The 22,729-nt window shown below is 46.0% G+C and overlaps 1 protein-coding gene across 1 annotated transcript; it reads right to left on the bottom strand.

Annotated features, from left to right (window-relative positions):
• Positions 1 to 17,642: 17,642 nt before the first annotated feature.
• Positions 17,643 to 21,171, bottom strand: LOC133902254 (squamosa promoter-binding-like protein 17). Its single transcript, XM_062343868.1, has 3 exons — positions 20,438 to 21,171; positions 18,610 to 18,746; positions 17,643 to 18,519 (listed from the first exon to the last, which is right to left on the bottom strand). The coding sequence occupies exons 1-3, from the start codon at positions 20,770 to 20,772 to the stop codon at positions 17,915 to 17,917; spliced, it is 1,077 nt and encodes a 358-aa protein (XP_062199852.1). The 5' UTR covers positions 20,773 to 21,171; the 3' UTR covers positions 17,643 to 17,914.
• Positions 21,172 to 22,729: the final 1,558 nt, after the last annotated feature.

Raw genomic sequence — 22,729 nt, 5'->3', positions numbered from 1 at the left:
CCATCAGCCTCCTCGGTGTCATTACTGTTGCGCAGCAGGTATTCCACAAACCTTGGGTTGCTCGAAACCCTCATGTTACGCATGAGACTTAGGTGTTGCATGCGCTCCCACATGTAGGACCTGCATAGCGTCGAATCAACTATTTGAGACCTTGACTCCTTTCAGACAACAGGGAGGACCTGTCTAAAGTCACCACCAGACACAACCGTCTTCTCACCGAACAGGGCATCTGGCCAGCCCATTATGTCGTGCATGCTGTTGTCCAAGGCCCCCACCGCCTACCTCTTAGACATGGAGGCTTCATCCCACATAATCAATGACGCCGCTTGCAGAAGCTTAGCCGTCCCACTCTGCTTTGTGAAACTACAACCCCCCATCATCAATGCTCAGAGGTATCTTTAATCGTGAGTGCGGAGTTCTTCCTTTGGGCATTATAGAAGTGGCAACACTAGATGTAGCTGTCGCCATGGTGATCTTCCCCTGGTCGCGGACCATAGCAGCAGTGCCTTATAAAGAAAAGTCTTCCCCGTGCCTCCCGAGCCATCAACGAAGAACATGCCTCCTTCGTCATTGTCAACTGTTGCTAGAATCTCATCATAGGCAACCCTCTGCTCAATGTTGAGAGAGCCGGATAAGGTTATGTGCTCATGGTTCACACTAATCATAGACTACTCGAATATCTCTCTTGGCACACCATTTGCCATGTCAAGTGCCTCATCTATCTCAGGAAGAGGGAAAGATCTTATATCCTTCTCCATCGACTGCAGCATGTTCTTGACATCTATCAAAACCTTATGCTCGATTATGTGTGCACATTGATCGGTGCGGTGGTAGTCATCCGATATTGCCTCAATGTGTCTGTTCTAGAGGCCACACACGTTGTTGGGCTCATAAAATACCAATATTATTGCAAATAGCATTCAGAGCGATGATGGCATCTAGAACAACTTAGCCTCCGTGAGACACTCGTCTAACATATTGTCTGCCTCAATCAGACCCCTTCTCTCCACGACATCATGAAAGGACGGTAGGATCTCGCCATCAATTGTCCTCAGGTCCTCATAGGATGTGGCATCCGTCACGTGGTTCAGGAGAACCCAGAAGTAGTAGTGTTCCCCCTCGACTGGATGGGCCGGCACGATTCTACCAACTTGTCCACCTTGTTCCCTCGGTTTCCAAAACTTTTTGTTTTTCCCTATTTACCAAGTAAACCACTCGGAGAAGTCACAATAGAGGATGCCTCTTGCTTGCTCGTGTACTCTGTTTTCCTCGAAGTACTCTGTCAACATTGACTTCTCAGCATCATCACAGTCGAGCACCTCTTGTATGTCCTGCCCCCCTCGGTACAAAACCATGTGCTTGTTCGGGAGATAAAGTTGCAGTTACATCACAAGTGGAGAGTTCTTACTCAGGTCAAAGCCATATATCCTCCACAAGGCTTCTAGGGGTAACCCACCTTGCCTCCCTGTATTGCTTGATCTCGTCAATGTCATTGTTGTTGGCCTCATTCATAGATACGAACACTCGGTCATGGCCCTTGTATAGGTACTTGAACAGGCACTTGACAACCTTTATGCTCAAGTAGACCTCGACATTGATATGGTAGTTGAACAACCGTAAGAGGTAAGGGTTTAAGGGATGACCCACCTGTTGTCTAGCTGGTATTTTCAAACCATTGCATGGTGACTGTCATCGCATCTCCTGTACACCGGGTAGAAATCCTTGCCTTACATGGTAGCCGCATTGAAAGGACACGAATAATGGTTCTTGCATGATCCATGATCCTTTATGCACGGGTACTGGGAGTTCAGCACACCACAAGGACTATGCATCATGTGCTTGATGATAATCTTGTATAGCTCTAGGTACTTGTGCTTGTCCAGAAGCTTGGTAGAGATGATACAATTATACTGCTTGGGGCACACGAGCTTGTATTTGCCATGCATGATCAGCAAGAAGTGGGCATGTGACAATCCACTCTTCTGAAACTCCACAAAAGACATAGGCCTAGACCTTGCCGACAAAAGACATAGGCCTAGACCTTGCCGAGCATGTGCTTCTCAAACAACTGTTTCTTTAGTTCCTCGAGCTTCACCCTGAAAACACGCACAACAAGATCCGGACGATCCTAGGATATCTGGCCATACTCGAGCTCACGCATGATCTCTTCCCAGTTAGGGTTCCCGGTCATCGTAAGGAAGATAGTCAGCTTCCCGTACTTTCGCACCAATGCCATAACATCCATGCATCGACGCATCCTATCTTGAGGTCCTTCGATAAACGATGTTGCCAGTACGATCTGTTTACCGACCGTGTCCACTCTGCTCTCTCCAACATTAATGTTGTTCACCAAGCCTTGATAGATGTCCGCCCTTATCTCATTCTGATGATTCTATATGTAGTCTAACCAAAAACTCTTGATCTTGATGTAAGTATTGATTGAGAACTGCCAGAAAAGATGCTTGCCAAACAATATCAAGTTGAATATCCTTGACCTCATCTGGAATTTGTAGCAGTAATAATCCCTCACAGAGATGCACAACCTGCTATTTGAATTTGCGTGGAGCGTAGGACGACATATGTTAGTACGAGATATAAACGAATGAAAAGGCAAAACCTGTGCTAAAAATATTAATTGTGTGAGAATATCAACTCTGATCTTCGTTATTTATACCATGAGCCACACGAGCCGCCCTAACCGCATCCATGGAGATGCCAACCTTTGGGATATCGGGATGCCAACCAATTCTGCCTCTAGGGAAGAAGAGAGGGTATGACAGGGGGTCATAACACGCATGATACGGCCGGATGCCATACATCTCGTTGTTGTTCCCATGCAGGATAATGCTACAGTTGAAGTTTTTCCATTGCTCGCTGCCCTCGACCCACATGACTACCACCTCTGAAGTGAGCGGTACGTTATACGTCCTCTGGTCGAGCCTATTATTAAGATTTAGTATCACATGGTAATCCTCAAGGTCTTCGACCTGTGCCATACTCCTGAACTGCTGATAGCATGGGTTGTCACGAAGTATGCCAACCAGCCTCGCAATGATTTCTTGGTCTTGCCGATATTGCTTCTCGTGACATCGCTGATATCGGTGCTCTAGACTTGGGTCGTCATCATAGAAGTACATCTCTAGATGCTGGGGTCCAAGCCATTAGTTCCAAATGAATGTATGTTGTGATATATTTGTCCGTGAGCTCGAAACGTGTAGATACCACTGCTTGCCATGTTGGTAGTGTCGCTGTCAAGGCGACAATAAAGAGAAGTGAATAAGAAATAGCCATTGAAGAACCTAATGTTGTCCTGAAAACGCTTGGCATCCGAGTCTGCACTTTGACCATAGTCTCATAAGTTTGGGTGGTGTATTTGAATTGGATAGATTGATCTTTCTGTTACAGTAGCAAAACCCTTTAGGCTGACACTCGAACTTCTTCACATCACAGAATTCATAGTTCAATTGGGGCTTAAGCACATGCGTGCTTTAGGGTATATTGCTATACACGTGGTCGTACGGATCGGGGACACTTGAGGCCACGACAGTGGAATCATCAGCTTCATCAAATTTGACATCCTCATCATTGTCCGCATCTGAAGAGATTTTGCATCAAGGGGTTAGAAGAGGCTTAGTATGATACTAACAAGGGATGCGACCAGTGCAAAAAGTACCTTGACCAGCGAACATGTATTCCTCCTTGTCCGTGTCCTCTTCGAATATGGATTCATCATCACCTGTGGAACATTACGGTAAACAATGGTTCCTTCTGTATTGTATTCCAAAAGTAAACAAGTACAACCAAGAACTTTATCGTCTTCATTAACAAATGAGCATGTTGGAGATATTGTGATGTTGGTAGGATGAGAGGTTGAAGAGGTGTTTTCTGTCAAAGGAACATGAGTTCACGTACATGAGGGTAGGTTTTGCATTGAAAATACAAGAGGAAATTATACACAATTGAGGGAATTACCGTTATTCGCAACACCTGACTATGTTGGAGGGTCCACACAGCTGGTGGCATGTGTTTCTGCTATAGGATTTTCTTCGGTTGCAACAGAAGCTCTCGTGTCTTGTCTAGTTGCGAAGGCTACATTACGATGGGCAAGCAAGGTTTGCCTTTCTACTTGTATTACACGCTGTCTATGTGATCCTTAACAATCATTCACATCTCGAATCTCCACCTCTACAGGAGAGCCTTCAACACCAGGTGTGGGATAGTTGCAAGAGATTACACCATCAAAGGTAGACGCGCTAAGCGAAAGGGGCACATCTAATTGGTTATACAAAGGGTTCTCCGTTGTAATGGAATATTTGCTTGGAGTGTTGCGTTGCAATACACGACATGCATTTTCATGGTCTCTCTTAGACTGCATCTGCTTGGGTGTTTTTTGGCATAATGTGCCATATCACTTGCATGCCTTGCTTTGATTTCCTCGGCTATTAGTACTTGCTTTGTCGTTGCAGCTTTCTTTTGCTTACGAGCTTCATGACATTTTTTTTTCTGCTGGTCAAACATATGCGCATATCGGTCCCTATCCCTTTGTCTCTTGCGTTCTTTGGGATCTACAAGCGGTGGTTGAGCACTAGATGTCATGGATCCACCAACATTGCTAATTATAATGCCATCTTAAAAATTACAACACTTACTTAGTCATGGACTGCAAGCTATAACGTCTGAAATTATTACATACGATACAAACTCATGCGTTCACTTTTTTCGTTACGATACACCGATTTTAGATTTTGAATCAAAATATTAAAATATAGCTACAGATTATTGTTCAATGTACCTAGGATAGAGCAAGTTAGGGATTGACTGCAGTTTAAGATGCTTTCCTAGCCAACATTTTTCAAGCAGGTGGTGTGAAGTCACCAGCATCTGTTTCGCATTGCAACAAAATCTAAGTCATATAGTCTTCAATTTAAATTGCGTAGTGGACGCACTTGACAATCACGACAAGATGTTTTCTTAGCCCTCGAATGATATATTCACTTGTTGCCTCTGGTACATATCATTTCTGCGCAGTCAATCAATACTTCCGATAGGAGACATGTTTTCCTAGTTGATTGTGGTGGCTCCTTCTAACAGTTTGGTGCACTTACTCTGGTATGTATCGTTTCTATGTAGCCAATCAATACTTCCTATAGGAGGCATATTTCCCTGTATGCTTGTGGTGGCTCCTTCTAACAGTTTGGTGTACTTAATTAGAGCATGTAAAGATTATGCTTGCAGATAATATAGTGATTTGTGTTGAAGCGATACCTTTTGAAGTTTGAGTGTATCGTAGTTTACTGAGTGCAGATTGACCTGATTGATGGCGTTCAACATTGCTAATGGTTGCAAGTTTCTTTTGCTGACGGGCTTCATGACACTTCTTTAATAATTTTCTTTCCATTTGATCGACATTTATGCATATCGATCCCTGTCCCTTTGACTTTTACGTTCTTTTGGATCTAAGAGTTGAGGTTGTTGTGTATTGTATGTCGTGTGTTCACCAACATTGATTGTGTTGATGGTATTAGTTAGGTCTCTAAATGTTGTGGATCCACTAGTTCCATCCAAAGAGACCATTTATGAGGAAGATGAACAACATTTGGAATTGATCAAATACTAACTTACAAAAAAAAGTCACACGTCCTTCTCTTTTATCAAATAAAAAGGTAATTTTGTAGCTAAGATCTTAGATTTTTGCAGTGTAGTAGGATTGTGCCTTTTAAGCATGACACAATGGGATCTTGATCCTAAAACCTAGGTGCAAACTTAATAAAATCCAAGATCAATTTGGAACCTTGACGAGGTATTGCATCAAGAGAATGGCACCAAGAGAAAATGCAAGAGCAAACAAAAACCAACTAATTTCATTTTAATATAAATCTGTACAAAAACAATCTCTCTAATAAAGAAAATGTTTAGCTAACTAATCATATCATTGTTCTACCATCGAAAGTCATTACTTGTAGCATGGAATTTGCAAATGCCAGCTAATACGACGGAATTTGCTGGAATCAAGACGATAATGCTACATCCTAAAGCTACTCCCTTTGCAATGCTCAAACGGAAAAGGAAAAAGGAGAGATTTTACAGGTCTTGTTCTAGCACATGCTATGAAACATCTTCCCTATCCGCGCTAGAACATGCCTGATTCAAAAACAACAAATATGCAGCCTCAGTGGAAGTAATTCTGAAACAAAAGGGCAGCACACAGGTTTGTCTTTCTGCGAAGCAACAGGATCAGACCAAGGTTCATAGCTGACCCGGAGATAAATAATTATATTGTACATAAGGAAATACTCAACTGAAATGAGTAAGCAGTGAATTTTGTATTCAGTACTGAAGAAAGATATGCAATTTTCATACTCTGTTCTTGTGGTAGACATCGACAGCTGCAGAAACCTCTTGTGACACCAGCATCTCTAGAGTATATATCACAGCATATAATTTCTAATATATGCTACTGCCTTCTAATGATCACACATCAGTAAGTTTTTTTTGTTTCAATTCTGATTTAGCACTGTGATTTGACAATGTATGCCTTCCTAGAAATGTAATGTAAAACAAAAGGTGTAACATTGGACATCAGATCAATTTCCAATGGGTCATACAGTACAGAAAAAGGAAAGCAAAACTGGACATCAGTGATATGGACACATGATGTATTTTTTCCTCTATCTATATATATTCATCATACGATTTTAGTACTTCTGATATTTCAGTACAGAGTCATAACACAATAGATGACGCTACATATGATGGTATAACTGAAGGAGTGGCAACTTACACAATAACCAATCATACTTCTTTCTTCTTTCTGTTGGCTTCCTAGTGACTAAAAAGGTATTGTCCGTCCAACTAATTATTAGTCTCTTCTTTCCACTCTTCTACAGAAATAAGGTGCAGAGTTGGAAAGAGAAGAAAACTGAGAAGAAAGCCACAGCCAAAAGAGATCCAGCAAAAGCACAAGGTCCACCTGTCAAAGAACATATCATAGATGAAAAAGAGAGTAAGAATGAAGCATGTACTTGAGGGACCTTTTGTCATCATATATAACTATTACTACAAAATGTTTGGGATTTACCATCTACTCTATCTATTAGCCACACTAAAGATGTGTCTACCCTTGATCAGTCCCTGCTAAAGAGAATCGGACAGAGAGAACTGATTGGATTCCCCACCTGTATTCCTGCTTCTCAAGATAACACCGGACTGAACCAAGGGCAGAGTCAGCCCACTCCACAGCATAACCTGTGTGGCCGGATGGTTCGGTGAGGACAAATTTCTAAGTGTCGGGACATCCGGCGAGTTCAACTCGGCTAGACCTCGAATTCTTTCCTGATATACACCGGATAGTCTGGCGTTGAAAATGAACTCACCAGAGTATTTGTCGGACTAATATTTGCAGAGAGCAAACTCTCTACGAGTACTTATTCACACCGGATAGTCTGATGTTTGCGAATGAACTCATCGGAGTATTCGTTAGACTAAATTTTTCAGAGAGCAAATTTTATTGCAAGATTTGAAATACATGCACCGGATGATTTGATGTTGACACTGGAACTCTTACCGGACTATTTCTTGCAGAGAGCAATTTTTCCTAAAAAATCAATCTTAACTCATCGGATAATCCGACGTTTAACCGAGTGTATGTCGAAGCAATTTTTACAAAAAGCATGCTTTCTACACGAATCAATCCTATAAACATCGGATAGTCTGACGATTATCCGGCTCCTTCGCTGGACTATCCGCATTAAAAAAAAAACCTAGATTATGTTATTTTTTTATCAACACAAGGGAAGATGAAGGGGTACGAGAGGGCAGAGACACGTGGCTGATACACAGGGTGCTCGCTGGCTCGGGCCGCGGCTAACCGCGGAATAGAGCCTCCCCCAATAAAAGATCCCGAGCCCCTTATAAATTCACATTACTTATACGGAGCAGAATCTAGGTTTTTTAACAACATAATAAGATCATCTAGGATCATTAATGCACATAGGCGTTCATTATTTTAAAAAAATAGAAAACCCGACTTGCCAGGTTGGAACGGGAAAATCTCAAGCATGGCTAGAGTGTTCAAAAGTCAATTCTATTACTGAACCGTTACTAAGGCATGGTGGAGAATCTAGGTGGCTGGTCTTAGAAAATACTGAGTACTTCTGATTTCTTGTTGACAGCATCAATTTTTCAGTTGTTATTTATTGCCTTCCCCTAACAATCAATAACATGCATGGGTAACACTAACGTGGCCCTTAATCACAATCACATCACACGGATAATTCTAACGTGGCCTCTAATCACCATCATCTCACCTAATCAGAAGCTTGCATTACACTTGTCCAAGAACCGAGAATACGATGTGCAAGGAGTAGGGAAAAAAGGGGTCAATCTAGTAGAACAGAACTACTAGTCTAGTAGTCTACTACCACGGCAGCCAGCCTTCCCATCTCTTCTCCGCGTTCGCCGCGGCCGGGCGTACCATCGGCACCGGGTTGTGCACCCTGAACAGCCGGCCGCAGAAGCCGCAGACCCTGCCCACGTCCAAGTCCACCGTGGGCACGACGCAGAAGTTGCACCCGCAGTAGGCGCACGAGCCTATCACCCGGGTGTCCATCGCGTCCCGCACCTTCCGGCACAGCTCGTCGTCGGGCAAGCCCAGACACGCCGACGCGCGGCGCCGCTCGACATACTCGGCGCCGATGCTCAGGTGGGCGAGGGCGCGACGGCGGCGGAACATGGCCGCCGAGATGGAGCGCAGCCCGCTGGCGGCGCGGATGGCGTCCACCTCCGCGTCCAGCGTCTCGCGGATTGGGACCGCGTCCGCCTGCAGGAAGCACGCAGGGTCGCCCGCCGGCGGCGCGGACACGAACTCATAGTCGATGGCGTCCCGGCTGCCCTTGCTGCTCCCGCCGTGCGAATCGTCCATGGCCGGCGCCAAACACATCGCAGATGAACCAACTCTCCGAGGTTTCGACCGATCGACACGGTGCAACCGATGATCAGCAGGCGCCGTGGTCGAGTACGAGATGCCATGAACTCTTTATAGAGCTATACCCGTTGCTGGATCGCGACGAGGTATCCGAAGCGGACAAGATCCCGACACCGAGCTGGACTCGGGATCATCCTCGGAAATAGTATGGGACGTACGGAACGGCCGACGGCGCAGGTTCAGTTTGGAATCTTTTCTTGACCGTATTGAACACTGATTATTTTACTTCTGGAGAGGATTTTGATTCTAATTCTGACAGGCCACTACATTTCTCGGATCGGATTCGGACTCGGACTCGGACTCATTTTCTGCTGCTCGAGTGAATGTGTGAATGGTTACGAAAACCAAATTAAAATTTTAATTTACTCTAAACAAAAGACACAATTTAATCTTGTAATCAATACAAGATAGACTGATATCACAGTCGATGATCAGGGATTTTTGATTGACAATGTGTTCGGATCAGAGATCGAGCACAAAATAAGACACGCGATGTAGATAGGTTTGAGACTTTAGCTGAAGTAATACCCTACGTTATGTATGGAGGTTGATGTATTTGTAATCCTTTCTCCAACAATTTCATGTATGGACAATTTCTTTTATGCCATTGAAAAGTTATCCAATCTTGAAATGTCATCAAAAACTGGCTAATACTTTAGATGCCACTCTTCTTAAACTTTAGCCTTAGAAATACCATTTTGACCATTTTTCAGCAATCGAGCCGTGACGAACATGTGAAAAGACCATATTGCCCTTATGACCCACATGTCAGTGACTTCTTCATCTATTCTCTGTCTCTTGCTCATCTGCCCTGAGAAGATGTCAACTGTATTGCCCACATCGTGCTCGCCATCCTAAGATCCGCCCCTCTCGCTGGCTTGCTATCGACCCGCACGACTTTTTCAATTCCATGTTCTGGAACCTCAACTACTGGGACAAGGCCTGCACGCTCGCCAACGAGGTCGAGGAGCCGAGGAAGACGTTCCCCAAGGCAGTGTTTGGCGTATACCTCATCCCGCAGTTGGCTGGCACCAGCACGCTACCTTCAGAGATGGTGGTGGAGTGGACCAACGGCTTCTTCTCCAAAGTTGAGTAGAGGATTGGTGGGCCCTAGTTACACGTGTGGATCTAGACCACCGCCACCATGTCCAACATGGGACTCTTTGAGGATGATATGAGAAGCGACTCCTTCCAGCTCCTCGGCATGGCTGGGATGGGCATGATCCCCACCATCTTCGCTCATAGGTGACCAACCCGAACCTGCGAGCCTTGACCAGCCTGTCCAAAATCGTGTTGCACATCGACAAAGCTGGCAGTGTCCGCAGGCGACGGAAGATGGTTAGCGCCTCATTGAGTAGCCCCATCCAGGAGCGGGGTGTTGGAGGGTCACGCACCGGTGTGCGTGGCCGAGGAGGGCAGGCCCATCGAGTGCTTCGCTGTGCGCGTCAAGCTGCTCAGAGACCCGACCTTTGTGGCGCTGCTCCGCCAAGCCTCCTGGTTGGCCTCTCTGTGTAAGAGTATGGCTACGGCCACCCCGGTGTGCTCCACATCCCGTGCCCTGTTGCCAAGTTCCAACGCCTCCTGCTAGGCCTCTCTGATGACCCCACCGTCATCGGGGGCTCCATCTCCGGCAGGACCGTTGCCTACATTTGGGGTCACAATAGCAGATTGTGAAGAGATGACAATTGGGGAAGGAGACGAAGAAAAATGAAGGGTAGGATGGGTATTTTCAAAGTTGACTGATAGTTAAAACCAAATGAAGTGACGACAGTGGCAATTACAGGCATAAAGTTTAAGAATAGTGGCACTGAAGGAATATGCCAGTTTTTAATGGTGTAACAAGGATATGGCAAGTTTCTAGTGGCATAAACGGGATTATCCCCTATTTATTCTTTTGATGAGAGTTTCGCCATTCAACATTTTCGACTTCTATAGCTTGCTTGCCTTAGAATTTTTCTGTCGTTGCCTCTTTCTCTAGCACCACCGCTTTACTTAGAAACTCATCCTTTAGCCTGAATATAATGGAGGGGGCCTTTGATTGGGCGGCCTTGCCATTGAGGGTGCTCGATGCCATCTCCATCAAGTTACTGCATCTGAAAGACTTCGCCTTCTTCCGCTCCGTCTGCACCACCTGGCGTGAAGTGCACATAGTAGCAGAATTTGCGCCTTGGATCTTGAAAGGTCCTTTCATGCATGGGGACGATGTGGTAGAGATACAGTGCCTAGGGAGCGATGTAGTTTTCTATCTTCATCTTTGGGGTTTGGCTAGTGATAGTTGGGAGATGATTGGTGCCTCGAACAGGCTTCTGATCATCGTCGAATGGGGGCGTCAAATCAAGGCCAAAGTAGTAAATCCAGTGATTGGATGGTTCTCTGATCTACCTCCGCTCTCCTATGACGCATTCTAGGTGAATCTAGAAGTGTAACACCCAAAAATTCAATATTTGTAATAATTTAAAATTTTGCTAGAAATTAATCAGGTGTTGCAACTTAGCTCAATAGGAAATTAATTTCTAAAATTAACTTGGCCTAGAAAAAAAATTGATTGCATTCATGCCATTGTAGATGCAATAAGGTTTTATTGGGTGGAAAAAGTTTGTAAATTTCGCTAGGTTTCACCGCTTTAAAACCTCATTTGGAATTGATTTGAAATCAAATTGGAAAAAGAATTCCTAAAAAGAAAAATGCTCTCAGGCCGAATTCTCTTTTCCCGACCCAAATCCCCTCCTCCCCTCTTCTTTCTCTCCCGCATGGGCCGCCGACCTCCCTTTCCCCGTGCCGGCCCGCAGGCTGAGCCGGCCTGCTGGCGTCCTGAGCCGGTCGCCTCCCTCTGCCGCGTGGGCCCCACCCGAGCCGAAGCCAGTCACCGAGCCACGCGCCGAATCGAGCCGACGGCTCTCCTTCTCCCACCTCCATCCGCCCGCCTCCCTGTTTAACGCCGTCGCCGCCATTTTCAATTGCGGCCTCCCCCGTTCATCTCCCCGCCCCGAATCGCCTCCGCCGCGTGCGCGTAACCCTCCCCCTTCTTTTCCCTTCTTCAATTTGGTGAAACGGGCGTCCGTTGCCGTTTCCGACCGTATGGAGCTAGCTCCGGCATTGAAGTCCGGCTGGCCGTGCGTCCCTCCCCCTTCCTTCCCCTCTATAAAATCCAAAGCCACTGAGTTCGCCGTTCTCTTGCGCGCCCCGTCCAACCCTCTATGCCCTTTCTTCTCTCTCTCGGATTGCCATCGCCATTGTCTCCGGTGAGGAGCTCCGCCGACACCGACCTTCGTGACCAAACATCTCCGGCCAATTTGACCCGTCCATCATCTTCGCAGGACCCTCCGGTGTCGGTTTCGCGGTTCGCCGTCGTCGTTCGAGCGTCGGAGCTTCCCTTCCACCGCTACACCGACAGCTGTCGCCGCCCTCGTCGTCGCCCGGTCACCCCGACGCCACTCCGGCCTTCCTTTTGCTCGAGGTGAGTTCGTCGGGCTCCCCTCAGTCCTTTCCGCCGCTCGTCAGAGCAGCCCGGCCGCCGGAGCCTGATTCGGTTAACTCCGGCCGCACTCCGACCACCCCGCCGCCGTCGGCCGCCGTTCGCGCCGCCGTACCGAACCCGGATCAACCTCGGCCGTCCGATCTCCCTTCTATGGCCAGGATTAAAACCCCTTTGTTTTTAAAGTTCGGACCACCATGGACTCGTGGACCGGCCATCCGGCCTTGGTCCATGGGCTCATGAACCAATTTCATATCCTTTTCTAATAGAAGAATAAATCAATAAATGTTTATGACATCATAAATCCAATTTCCAGTATAAAAACAATTCGGATTTTCTTTGATAATAAGAAAAATTACAAAAACACCCCTGGAACTTCAAACGCTCACAACTTCTTGCTCGTAGCTCCGATTTAGACGATCTTTACACTCATATTCTCGTAGCGACATGTAGATTTTGTTTATAGGGTTTTTTCCCCTAGTTTTAGGACTATTTGGTGTACTGTTCTTATGTATGATTGTGTGCTCGTGTAGACGATTCAGTCTAGGAGTTCGGAAACTTTCAAGAAGAAGATTTTGAAGGACCTGTGCATCACTTCGACAAAGGCAAGTGTCTTGACCATGTTGCAAACCCAATTTTTATATAAAGATAGTCGTTATCCAATATGCATGCTATTTTACAAAATGGGTAGTATAGCAAATACTAGTGTTAGTTTTAGATGTTTTATCCTTAAAATAACATCATGTTTATGCTTAGTCATGCTTTTAGATGAACATGTAGTATGTAGGTGATGAATCATGAGTTATGAACTAAAAGTTGATATAGGAAATATGACATGAAAACTGATGTTGTTAAGGGAGTTAACAACAAAGATAATTGGGGTTTTGGGCAAGAAAGGGCTATTTTTCCCGGCATGGTTGGTTGTTTGGAAATGTTTGGTAATCTATCCTCATGGGGTTATTGGCGGACTTGCCCAGACCATTTTAAGGACCGGTTCGTGGAGCGATCATCCATGGCAAACAGAACAACCACGAGACCAATATGGTACGACTTGGCCTAGTAATTGATGTTCTTCCAGAGTTGTATGAGCCAATTGGATTTGTAGATAAGGAAGGGTTACTTCCCGATTCTACCCAGCACAAGAGGGGGCTTCTGGGGTGGAGGGTTACTCCACTTATGTACGGTGGTGAAACCTCAGTGGGCAAGTGCATACTGGGAGACTCTTTGGAAAAAGCCTCTTAGTGATCTCTTGGCGCACACCTCGGAAATGTGTAAGGTACCGGCAGATACCGACAACAGAGAAGATCACGACTCGTGGGTAAAGTGTACAAACTTTGCAGAGTGTCAAACTGAATATTCAGTCGTGCTCACGGTTATGAGCAGCATGGACCCTCACATGATTAGTCGGGTGGTTGTTTTTTTTCATGGTTGAGAATTGGTTTAATTCTTGGAGGTTAAAGAAAATCTTTTGTACATATTTTCCTTTTTAAAATAAAATTTGCTTTTCCATAGTTCAGGGATAAAATCAGCTTTTATGCAAATGAAAACCCTAGAGAATAGGAAACCTTGGTTCAAGCCACCAAATCAAATTTAATTTTTCCCCACTTGTTGAGTATTAGAAATACTCACGCTTGCTGTTTCAAAAGGTGAAACTTTTGAAGAATTCCCTGAGGATGATTTCCCTGAAGATGATGCCGAGTTCTAGGATTGTGGAGCTCCCGGTCGGCTTCCTGTTGGCATGGAGCTACGCTGTTCTTTTCCGCTGTGATGTTTTTTTTCTTTAGACCCGGGTGTGGTCATTTTGTATTAATTAGCATTGTAATAAGAAACATTGTGTCTGTTATGCACTAATGAAGTCGCTATATGTATGAATAAACTGATCCTGGTATACATATGGTTTACATCTGGTTTTAGTCTTAAAACCGGGTGTGACAAGAAAGATGTGCAGTGCAAAGGGATAGGAAACTATCTATCATTGTCGCTTCGTGGATGCCATGTTTTCATCTCCATATGACAAAGGGAGTTTAGGTTTGTATTATGGACCACCACAATAGTTTTGGATTTCCAGTAGCATGTTCTGGTGGGATATCGTAGGTTTTCCGGATGGAATTGCTTTTGAGAATCCATCATTAGCCATAATGGCACTGGAATAGTCAATACCTGAGTTCAAGTCCTAGCAGTCTGGACTAGGGGAGGTCGACTCATCTTCTCCAGAACCCATGCACTCTTCCTAAAGATCAATGACCAAGTTGATGATCTAGCTAAACACATCGCTCTAGTGTCGACCTCTCTTCATGCCTTCAATAATAACGTTTGGGAACTGCTGAGATGGGAATCTGTTCCTTTGGTGACGGAAAGAACAATCCTACTGGGTATGACGTCCGAGGCCATGCCACCAATTTCTGGAATCACCACACATGGCCAAATTCTCTGTTTTCGTCAAGCAAACCTAGCACCCGACTGGGATGGATGTACAATTCTCCTTGAACCTAGTCCCGATCCTATCACCGAGCACGTCTGCCCTCATGATACAGCTGCACATACACAAACCAACCAATTCTGAGCACAAATTCTCACAAACTTAGACTCATGTCAATACACACAAAACTACTCACGCGATTGTATTTCATATATAAAAACTACAAATATCATTATGCAATCACAAGCATATCCAAACAACATATTTAGCAACATATGTGTTTTGCGAATTCGATAGAAACTCACGTCGTCAAGTTGTATTATATAACTTTGAATATAATATTATGGGCGTGCCAGTATACAGAGTATACGAAAGACGGGAGGATGTAACAATCGAAAACATTTAAAATTTATTCATTTGTGTCAAAATCATAAAGTACAAGTTTCTCTTATACATGTCACTCCACAATGCACACTCTATCTGACTATCTCATACGATTTGGCGATTGCTTCATCTTGGTTCACAGGGCTTTGTGAAGCAACTCCGGTTAATTATGCCCATCCTTCGGGCTACCTCCAATTAAGCAGCATTGGCGGTCATCAACTCAAGGTCGTCTCCAAGTCGGCAAGGTTGTAGTCGCATGCAACAAAGTCCAAGCAACGTAAGCATTAGAAATAACAGTAATAAAGAACAGGATAACAGTCTAGCATGAGCTTTTTAGACTGTTTATGTATCTTAGGTCATCATCGGCCACGTATGGACCTCAGAATTGTATATGTAAGAAAAGGCAAGCTAGGAGCGCGACACAACGCGTAGTTTCTACCAGAAACGGTAGAGTGGCCACAACTAGGAGCTCTGACACCATGCTTAACTCACTAATTCCATCTTCAGGCCTCAAACTTGTCCTCATCGGCCGTCTCCAAAGGCAATAGGCAATGAGCCACATAGGCAAAGCTACAAAGGTGAGGGTGATCACTTGTGGGCCACGCAGGCTCCTGTCGCAATAGCACATATTTTCTGCGATAATCAGCATGAAGGCTCAGCACAGAGTACGCCACATAGGCAGGAGCAGCCCCAAAGGTCGGGTGATAACAAGTGAGACACAAAGGCTTTATGAGAGAACAGTGGCAACCGACAATAGCGACATCATTATTGTTTAATGAAGCCTCACAAAGTAATCTATAAGCCACATCATTAGCAGTGATGCAAACAACCATCAACATAGACAGGGCAGGATCAGCAATAGGGCAAGGTCAAGCCACATTTATGATACACAACAGAAGGGCAGTGGACCATTAGCAGCCTCATCTCGTAATAAGCAGCATTAACTAGGACAGAAGAATGACAACCACCTCAGATTGAGCCCATCATCATAGCAACAACGTGATGGCTTGGTCATCATCGGCAATGTCAACAGGCTGGCCTAACAAGGGCAGTAGCACGACAGTAAGTCACCACTAGATAGAGCATCAATAGATCGATAGTAGCTCCACATGATCAGCTTTAGATCAGCAGTAGTAGGCTAACAAAGCATCAAGCCACTGTGCCGCCCCATCGAATTGGTAATAGCACGGCACGGGCAACACCGGCAGCATGGCAGCGGCTTCACGCACGACACGAGATCCACGACATGGCACTGGCATTGTCAGAGGCTCGTCGACTTGGCCATGGCCAGGGATCAAGTTGAGCATAGTGTGGCACCGGCTGGCCTCAATGGCACAACAACAAGCACATAGAGCAAGAGCGCACCGACGCGAAGGTCGGAGACCAAAGTGTGCCAAATAGCAGTATATGCACGACACAACGACCAGCCATCATAGAGCATCACCATTGGATCCAAACTAAAGGAACAGAATGAGGGAGAGGGCACGCCTACAACTCACCAGCGAGGGCCATGACAGCAGCGGACCTCTGGCCGGCCATCCACACAGCTAGAGTTGAGGGTGGTGCGGTTCGGTGACGTCGAGCTTATGTGGTGGCGATGAATCGTTGTTGCAATAGAACTTCCTCACCGAAAACCAAAAGTCAATCCCCTTGGGCACCCACTCCCTCCTCCTTACATAGGAGCAACCCGGGGCTCCCTCAAAGGAGATAAGCATGAGTTCGGTTGGGATTTGGAGAAGCTTGCGGCGACCGGACTCATCTCAAACAAAATTCGAACCGAATCGAGTAAGAGGTAGAGGGGCAACAGTTGGGGGATCAAAGGGAAACCGAGCGACTCACGCGAGGGAAGGCCGGCGAACTCGAGCCTAGGAGAAGCGGCTAGCGAGCCCAGGCCCAAGGGACAGGAGGAGGAGAAGGCGACACGTTCAGGGAAAAATCGTAGGCACGAGGCGACGCTTGGCTGGCAGTGCGGCTGGTTGAGGAAGAGGAATAGGGGCGCCCGCCTAGGGTAGCTCGGGTGCGAGAGAGGATAAGGAGTGGGGAGCTAGGCCTTGGGCCGGCTCAGTGGCAAGAGAGAGGGAAAAAGGGCCAAGCCAGCCAAAAGGAAAAATGATCAGATGAGGCTTCTCTTTTTTCTTCGTCTTCTTTATATTTATATATATGAATTGCACATACATATGATAGAACATTGTTGTACAATATGCACATCATCATCAAAATACCAAACATTTTTTCAATTTCACAATAACGGCAATTTTTCAGCATTCATGATTTCACATGTGGTCACTCGAAAAAATTTACAAGCAGAAACGAACCAACGATTTTTTATTAAAAGACACTGAACTCCAACTAAGGAAAGATAGAAGCAGTAACATGAGGAATAAATAGCAGGTCACTTGACAAGCATATTCATAATTGAATAGTTCAAGTTACGGAGTTCTACATTGACAGGATCAGATCAGGTGTTTGATCGATTCATGGACGCATTGGGCTACACGGGAAGGGAATTCACGATCTACCAGTTAGGAATTCCCTTTCCACCCTGAAATCTGATACGGCAAGGTAAGGCGCACAAAACCAGGCCGCCCAAGTGCTCCATGTCTCTTGGCGTGGCGACCGGAGGCAGTTGCTGGGAAAGGGCCCGTATCCGTCCCTACAGGGACCAGTTCATTGCATTGCTGGACTGGCTGAAGGTGCTGCCGGAGCCATGATCGACATGCGGCGGGTTCGGCGGCCCGCTTCCCTGCAGCGCAAGCTCGAGCTCGCCGGAGAAGTGGCCGTGGTGGACCGAGCCTGGATGGACCAGGTTCAGAGCATCCTCAGCATGGCCCCGGGAGCTAGTCCAGGTGCTTGCTGCCGCAGTGTAGTTGCTCGCCATGACTGAGGGCGTCACCGAGGTGCCTTCAAAGGCGCTGGCCGTGGACATTGCCAGGGACCGGTTGTGGCTCGCACTTTGGGTAGTATCCCATGGCTGAGTTGACAGAAGAGAGAGAGCACAGCTGGAGTCGGTGGCAGCTCCTGCAACACATCCGCCGGGAGGAAGCTCGAAGGCAGGGAGCACTGGTGCCCCCGCCACCGAGCCACCCTGGCCGTTGTATGCATGGTCGCTGTATCCCACAACTGCGCTGCGGTGAGGATAAAGTTCATGGCTCCCTTGCCACTGGATAGTACCCGGCATACGGTCGCCGGGCTGAATAGCTGTCCACCCATCCCTTGGGTGCGAGAAATCCAACAGGAGGCTTCTGAACCTGCCAGGCTCTTATGAAACAAAAGATTCGAGAAACAGCAGATTAGCATATGCATTTGAAAAGAAAGTATGAGTTCATAACAACATGCGGCATGTGATACCTTGAAATGATGCAGCAAGCCGGCCATAGCGTGAAGTGAGAGGTCCAGGTGGTGGCTTCCTCCGGCGCTCATTGTGACCAGCAAGGCGTCTGCGGCAGCTACGTTTTCCTTGGTCAAATTCAGATAACTGGTGGAACCTGTGATAAGCGTGAATAAAAGTTACTCACGGTACAAACTTAACAAGTTACCATGTTACTGAAGCAGTGGCACAAGAGAGCCAATATAGTATGTCAACTGGTGTAGTATCACCAAAAAAAATGTCAATAAAATAGGCAGTGGTCTTGTAAGTTATCTGATTTCAGAATGAAATTGGGAGTAAAAACTCCATTTCTAAATAAATAAAATAGGCAGCATCTGTGAATCAGGCAAATTAATCTGAAATGAATAATGTTATAATCCTACAAACATTATGATCACAATGCACAATAGCTTGAATGTTGCATAACAAAAGCAGACCGAAGAATATTCACCGATCAATTGCGTACTGCAGTGATTTCTTACCGTAAAAAATTGGTTGCACATGGAAAGAGGAATTGTTAACTCAGTAATCAAGACTCTGCTACTAACTGATATCTTAATAACAAAGCAAACCACATGTCATACAAAAAGCTGCCTTGGTACAAGCAATACATTTGTTTTTCTAATCCTGAACTAACTTTTTTTTTTACGTAGCGACATTAACCAAAGAAACGCCTTTCATGATTAGATCCATACATCAGGGCACTAGGAAAAGAAAATACTCCTAAAAGGTTAACATGTGGAAAGAGCATTGCAATCATTCACGGGGTGCAGACACGCGTAAAGCCCTAGAAAGTGATGTTTTATCTATGAACAGCAGGTTTATCTATAAATGAACGGTCAGAACCTTCAGCTTTTCTAGTGTTGCAAAAGGCAATACAAGCCACCAAACAATGTGAGTATGGCCGTGGCACAATATTGTTTCCCCCAAAGAATTCATCAAAGTAGCATTCAGGACTAGATGGGCGCGTGTACCCTTACACTTGATACAAATGTAAATTAAACAAAAGTTAACCAACATTATTGACCTACAAGCAAGAACCATAAGTGACCACAGATGAACTGAACTAAATAATAATCACCCTTAGTTTGCTACAAGAAGTTTCAGCATCGGCACAGCTAGTAAATTCATTGCAATTTAATTTGTACTTGTTACATTCCACCCCTGTTTCTCTCAGATCAACTTCTGTTCCATTTCATTAGGGCATTAAATAGTGTCTTACAGGTACTAGTGTACTAGCCATTCACATAGCCTACCTACAGTAGAATAAGAAAAAGGGAAATCTAGGCTTGCTATATCTGTGCTACTCAGACAAGATACTATGAATGTTCACATCTATGTCCCTTACTATTCTGGTCCGATTCCACTTGCCCAAATTTTACATCAAGTTGACATCCACCAAATTCGCATCAACGGTACACTACATCCAGCATCCCATGAACGCTATCACGAATGCATGAACACAGCAGCAGAATTTGTGAAGTGTTCAGTGAAGAGCAGTACAGTTACTGGCACGAACACTGCAACATGGCTAAAAATATTCAGAACTCGTTGTCTTTCAGTTAAAGAGAGTTAGAGGAACCAATTGCAGAGAATGGCTTCTGAATTTATTTTCCTAAAGCTACATGCAGTACATTAATTCAGACACTGACGAGCCTGGCTAGCTCCCAAGGTACCACGAGTGGAACGGTAGGCCGAAGCAGCAGGAGGAGGAGCTCCACGGCAAACAGAATAATTGGAGGCGCAAGAGAGCCAATTCTTGGAACCCAATTTGGGTTGGGACTGATGGAGTACGCGTTTAATGATTACCTGCTGCACTGTTGGCAGAAGCGCTGCTCGATGCCGGCGACGACGACGCGCGGCGCCTTGGAGTGCATGGAGCACACCTTGTGCCGGCAGTAGTACGCCTTCGCGCCGCTCAGATCCAAGCCGCACCCCTCCACCTGGCACCTCGGCGGCTGCGTGGCCGCGACCGCTGCCGAGGACGCTGCCCCGCCTCCCGCCGCGCCCTTCCCCTTCCTGCCACCCGCCCCCGCCGTCCCGCTCCCGCCAGCCGCGTCCTGCTCGAAGTAGATCTTCTTGCCGAACTTGAGCCCGTGGACGTCGTCTCCCCCGCCGCTTCCGCCGCTGCCACCAGTTTCCATGGCCACCCGCTACCGTGCTACCCCCTACACTTTCACCTCACCGCTGTGGCGGCTTTCTTGCCCGCCCCGCTCTGACCCGAGGCCCTCTAGCTAGAGGAAGTGAGATGAGAGAGACGGAAGAAGGCACAGAGGGAGTAGGAGGGAGGGAAGGAGGCGACAACAGTGGTGGCGCCGCCCTTAAAATAACGCTTTCGCGTGTGTGGTGCAGTGTGCGCGCGTGTGCGCCTGTGTCGTGTGGGTGGTGCCGTCTCTTTCCTCTCTCTTCCCCTTCGTGCACGCACTCCCACTACTCAGCTCAGCTCTCACTCTGTCACTCATCTACCACCACCACACCACCACGCTCTCTTTTCTAGCGCCGCTGCTACTGTTCTACGCGGCTACCACTTCCTGGTGAAACGGCTGCGCCGGCCTACGCCTTATATACGCGCGGCGCGGGTGCCAGGGGTTTTTGCTTTCGTTTGCGGGCCGGTGTCGCAGCAGCAGTGCGTTTGCTGGTGAAACAGTCCTCCATCCGTGCCGTCTTAATTCGGAGCACAGTGCCTGCCTCCGGCGATCACATCACGCGCACAGGGAAGCAGCGGCAGCGGCAGCGTCAGCGGCACTGTGCGCGCGCTGCACCGCGGCAGCAGTGCTGCTGGCCATGCACAGTGGCTGACTGGTCGATGGAGCCGTGCCTGCCTGCCCGGCTGCGTCCGCGTCGGCCTCCTCCCGCATCGGGGCTGGTAGGGCCCTTCCTGCCCGCCCTCGCTACGTGCACACCGCACCGCACGGCGGCTCCAGACCAGGCGTGCCATCAAGTCAAGTCTATCGACCAGACGCGCGAGTGTACAGGCTAGCTGAGCTAGGCGCGCTCAGGAGTGCATGGCCATTGGCCGGCGCGACCGCGACGGCTCGCTTGCACCACTGATGGTGGCCTGGTGGGTGCTGGCGTGGGTCCGGAGAGGCGGTGAACCATGGCTCCTATTATTGCGGAGGTGAGGCTCCTCTAACCCAGTGGATATTTTAGCGTGTTGCAGGATTTGAGGGAACAGCGGTTTTCGATTTGATCTAGAATGAAAGTACAGTACAACCTTTTATTCTAACTAGAGGACTAAGTACATGGTCCAATATATGGTTTCGAGTACTATATTCTTATTATAAGACCTATATATAGGTTTTATTCTAACTTATATCTAATTTTGTATGAACGTACAGTTCCTTACATATGGTGTCTTGTGATTGTTAGTTGTACTTAATATTATTAATTTTTTTATAGATAAAATCTATGTGTTGTTTGGAAAGACTACTTTGCAAGTGTACATAAGAACTTATCTTAACATCCGTTGTCTTATAATTTGGTGGTTTTATTGTGTATGTTTTTCATACTTTTAGGGTTTATTTGGTTTATGTGTAAGTTTTATAGATCTAATGTTAGTTGTATCATATGTTTTTGATAACTATTTGGTTGACTGGTATAATTATGGTAAACCATATTTTGTTAGCCTCTAACTCACACATCATACACTCAATTTTTTAATAACTCTGTCATACATGTATTAAAAATTAATTAGCCATACTTAATTAACCTTAAACATGATAAATTTTGACACGAACTAAATAGACCCTTATACTCCTTTTTAATACAATGCTGGTAGCTCCTCTCAAATTCGTTCTTCTAGCTTGATGCTCATAAACCACATCCATTAGCACCTCATTTTTCGCCAAATAAAATGCTTCGATATAGAAGACGAAATGAAATATAAGGTGAAAGTTTCCAAACAAAGTTTCCAAAGTTTGCAAGTCACTTTTAGTTAGAAATTTCACTGGTTTTTACATGACATTTTAATTTCAAGTAAGTGTTTATATTCCTCCCATTTTTACACAAGCTCTTCTTATATTGTCACTTAAAACATGTCAAAGCATTTAAACCTTTGATCGAAACTTGGCATTCTATCCATTGGAAGGTCGTAGATTCCCT

This window comes from Phragmites australis, chromosome 20 (assembly GCF_958298935.1).
Source record: "Phragmites australis chromosome 20, lpPhrAust1.1, whole genome shotgun sequence".
Lineage (NCBI taxonomy): Eukaryota > Viridiplantae > Streptophyta > Magnoliopsida > Poales > Poaceae > Phragmites > Phragmites australis.
The sequence above is the reverse complement of the archived record's forward strand: the minus strand, read 5'-3'. Positions and strand labels throughout refer to the sequence as shown.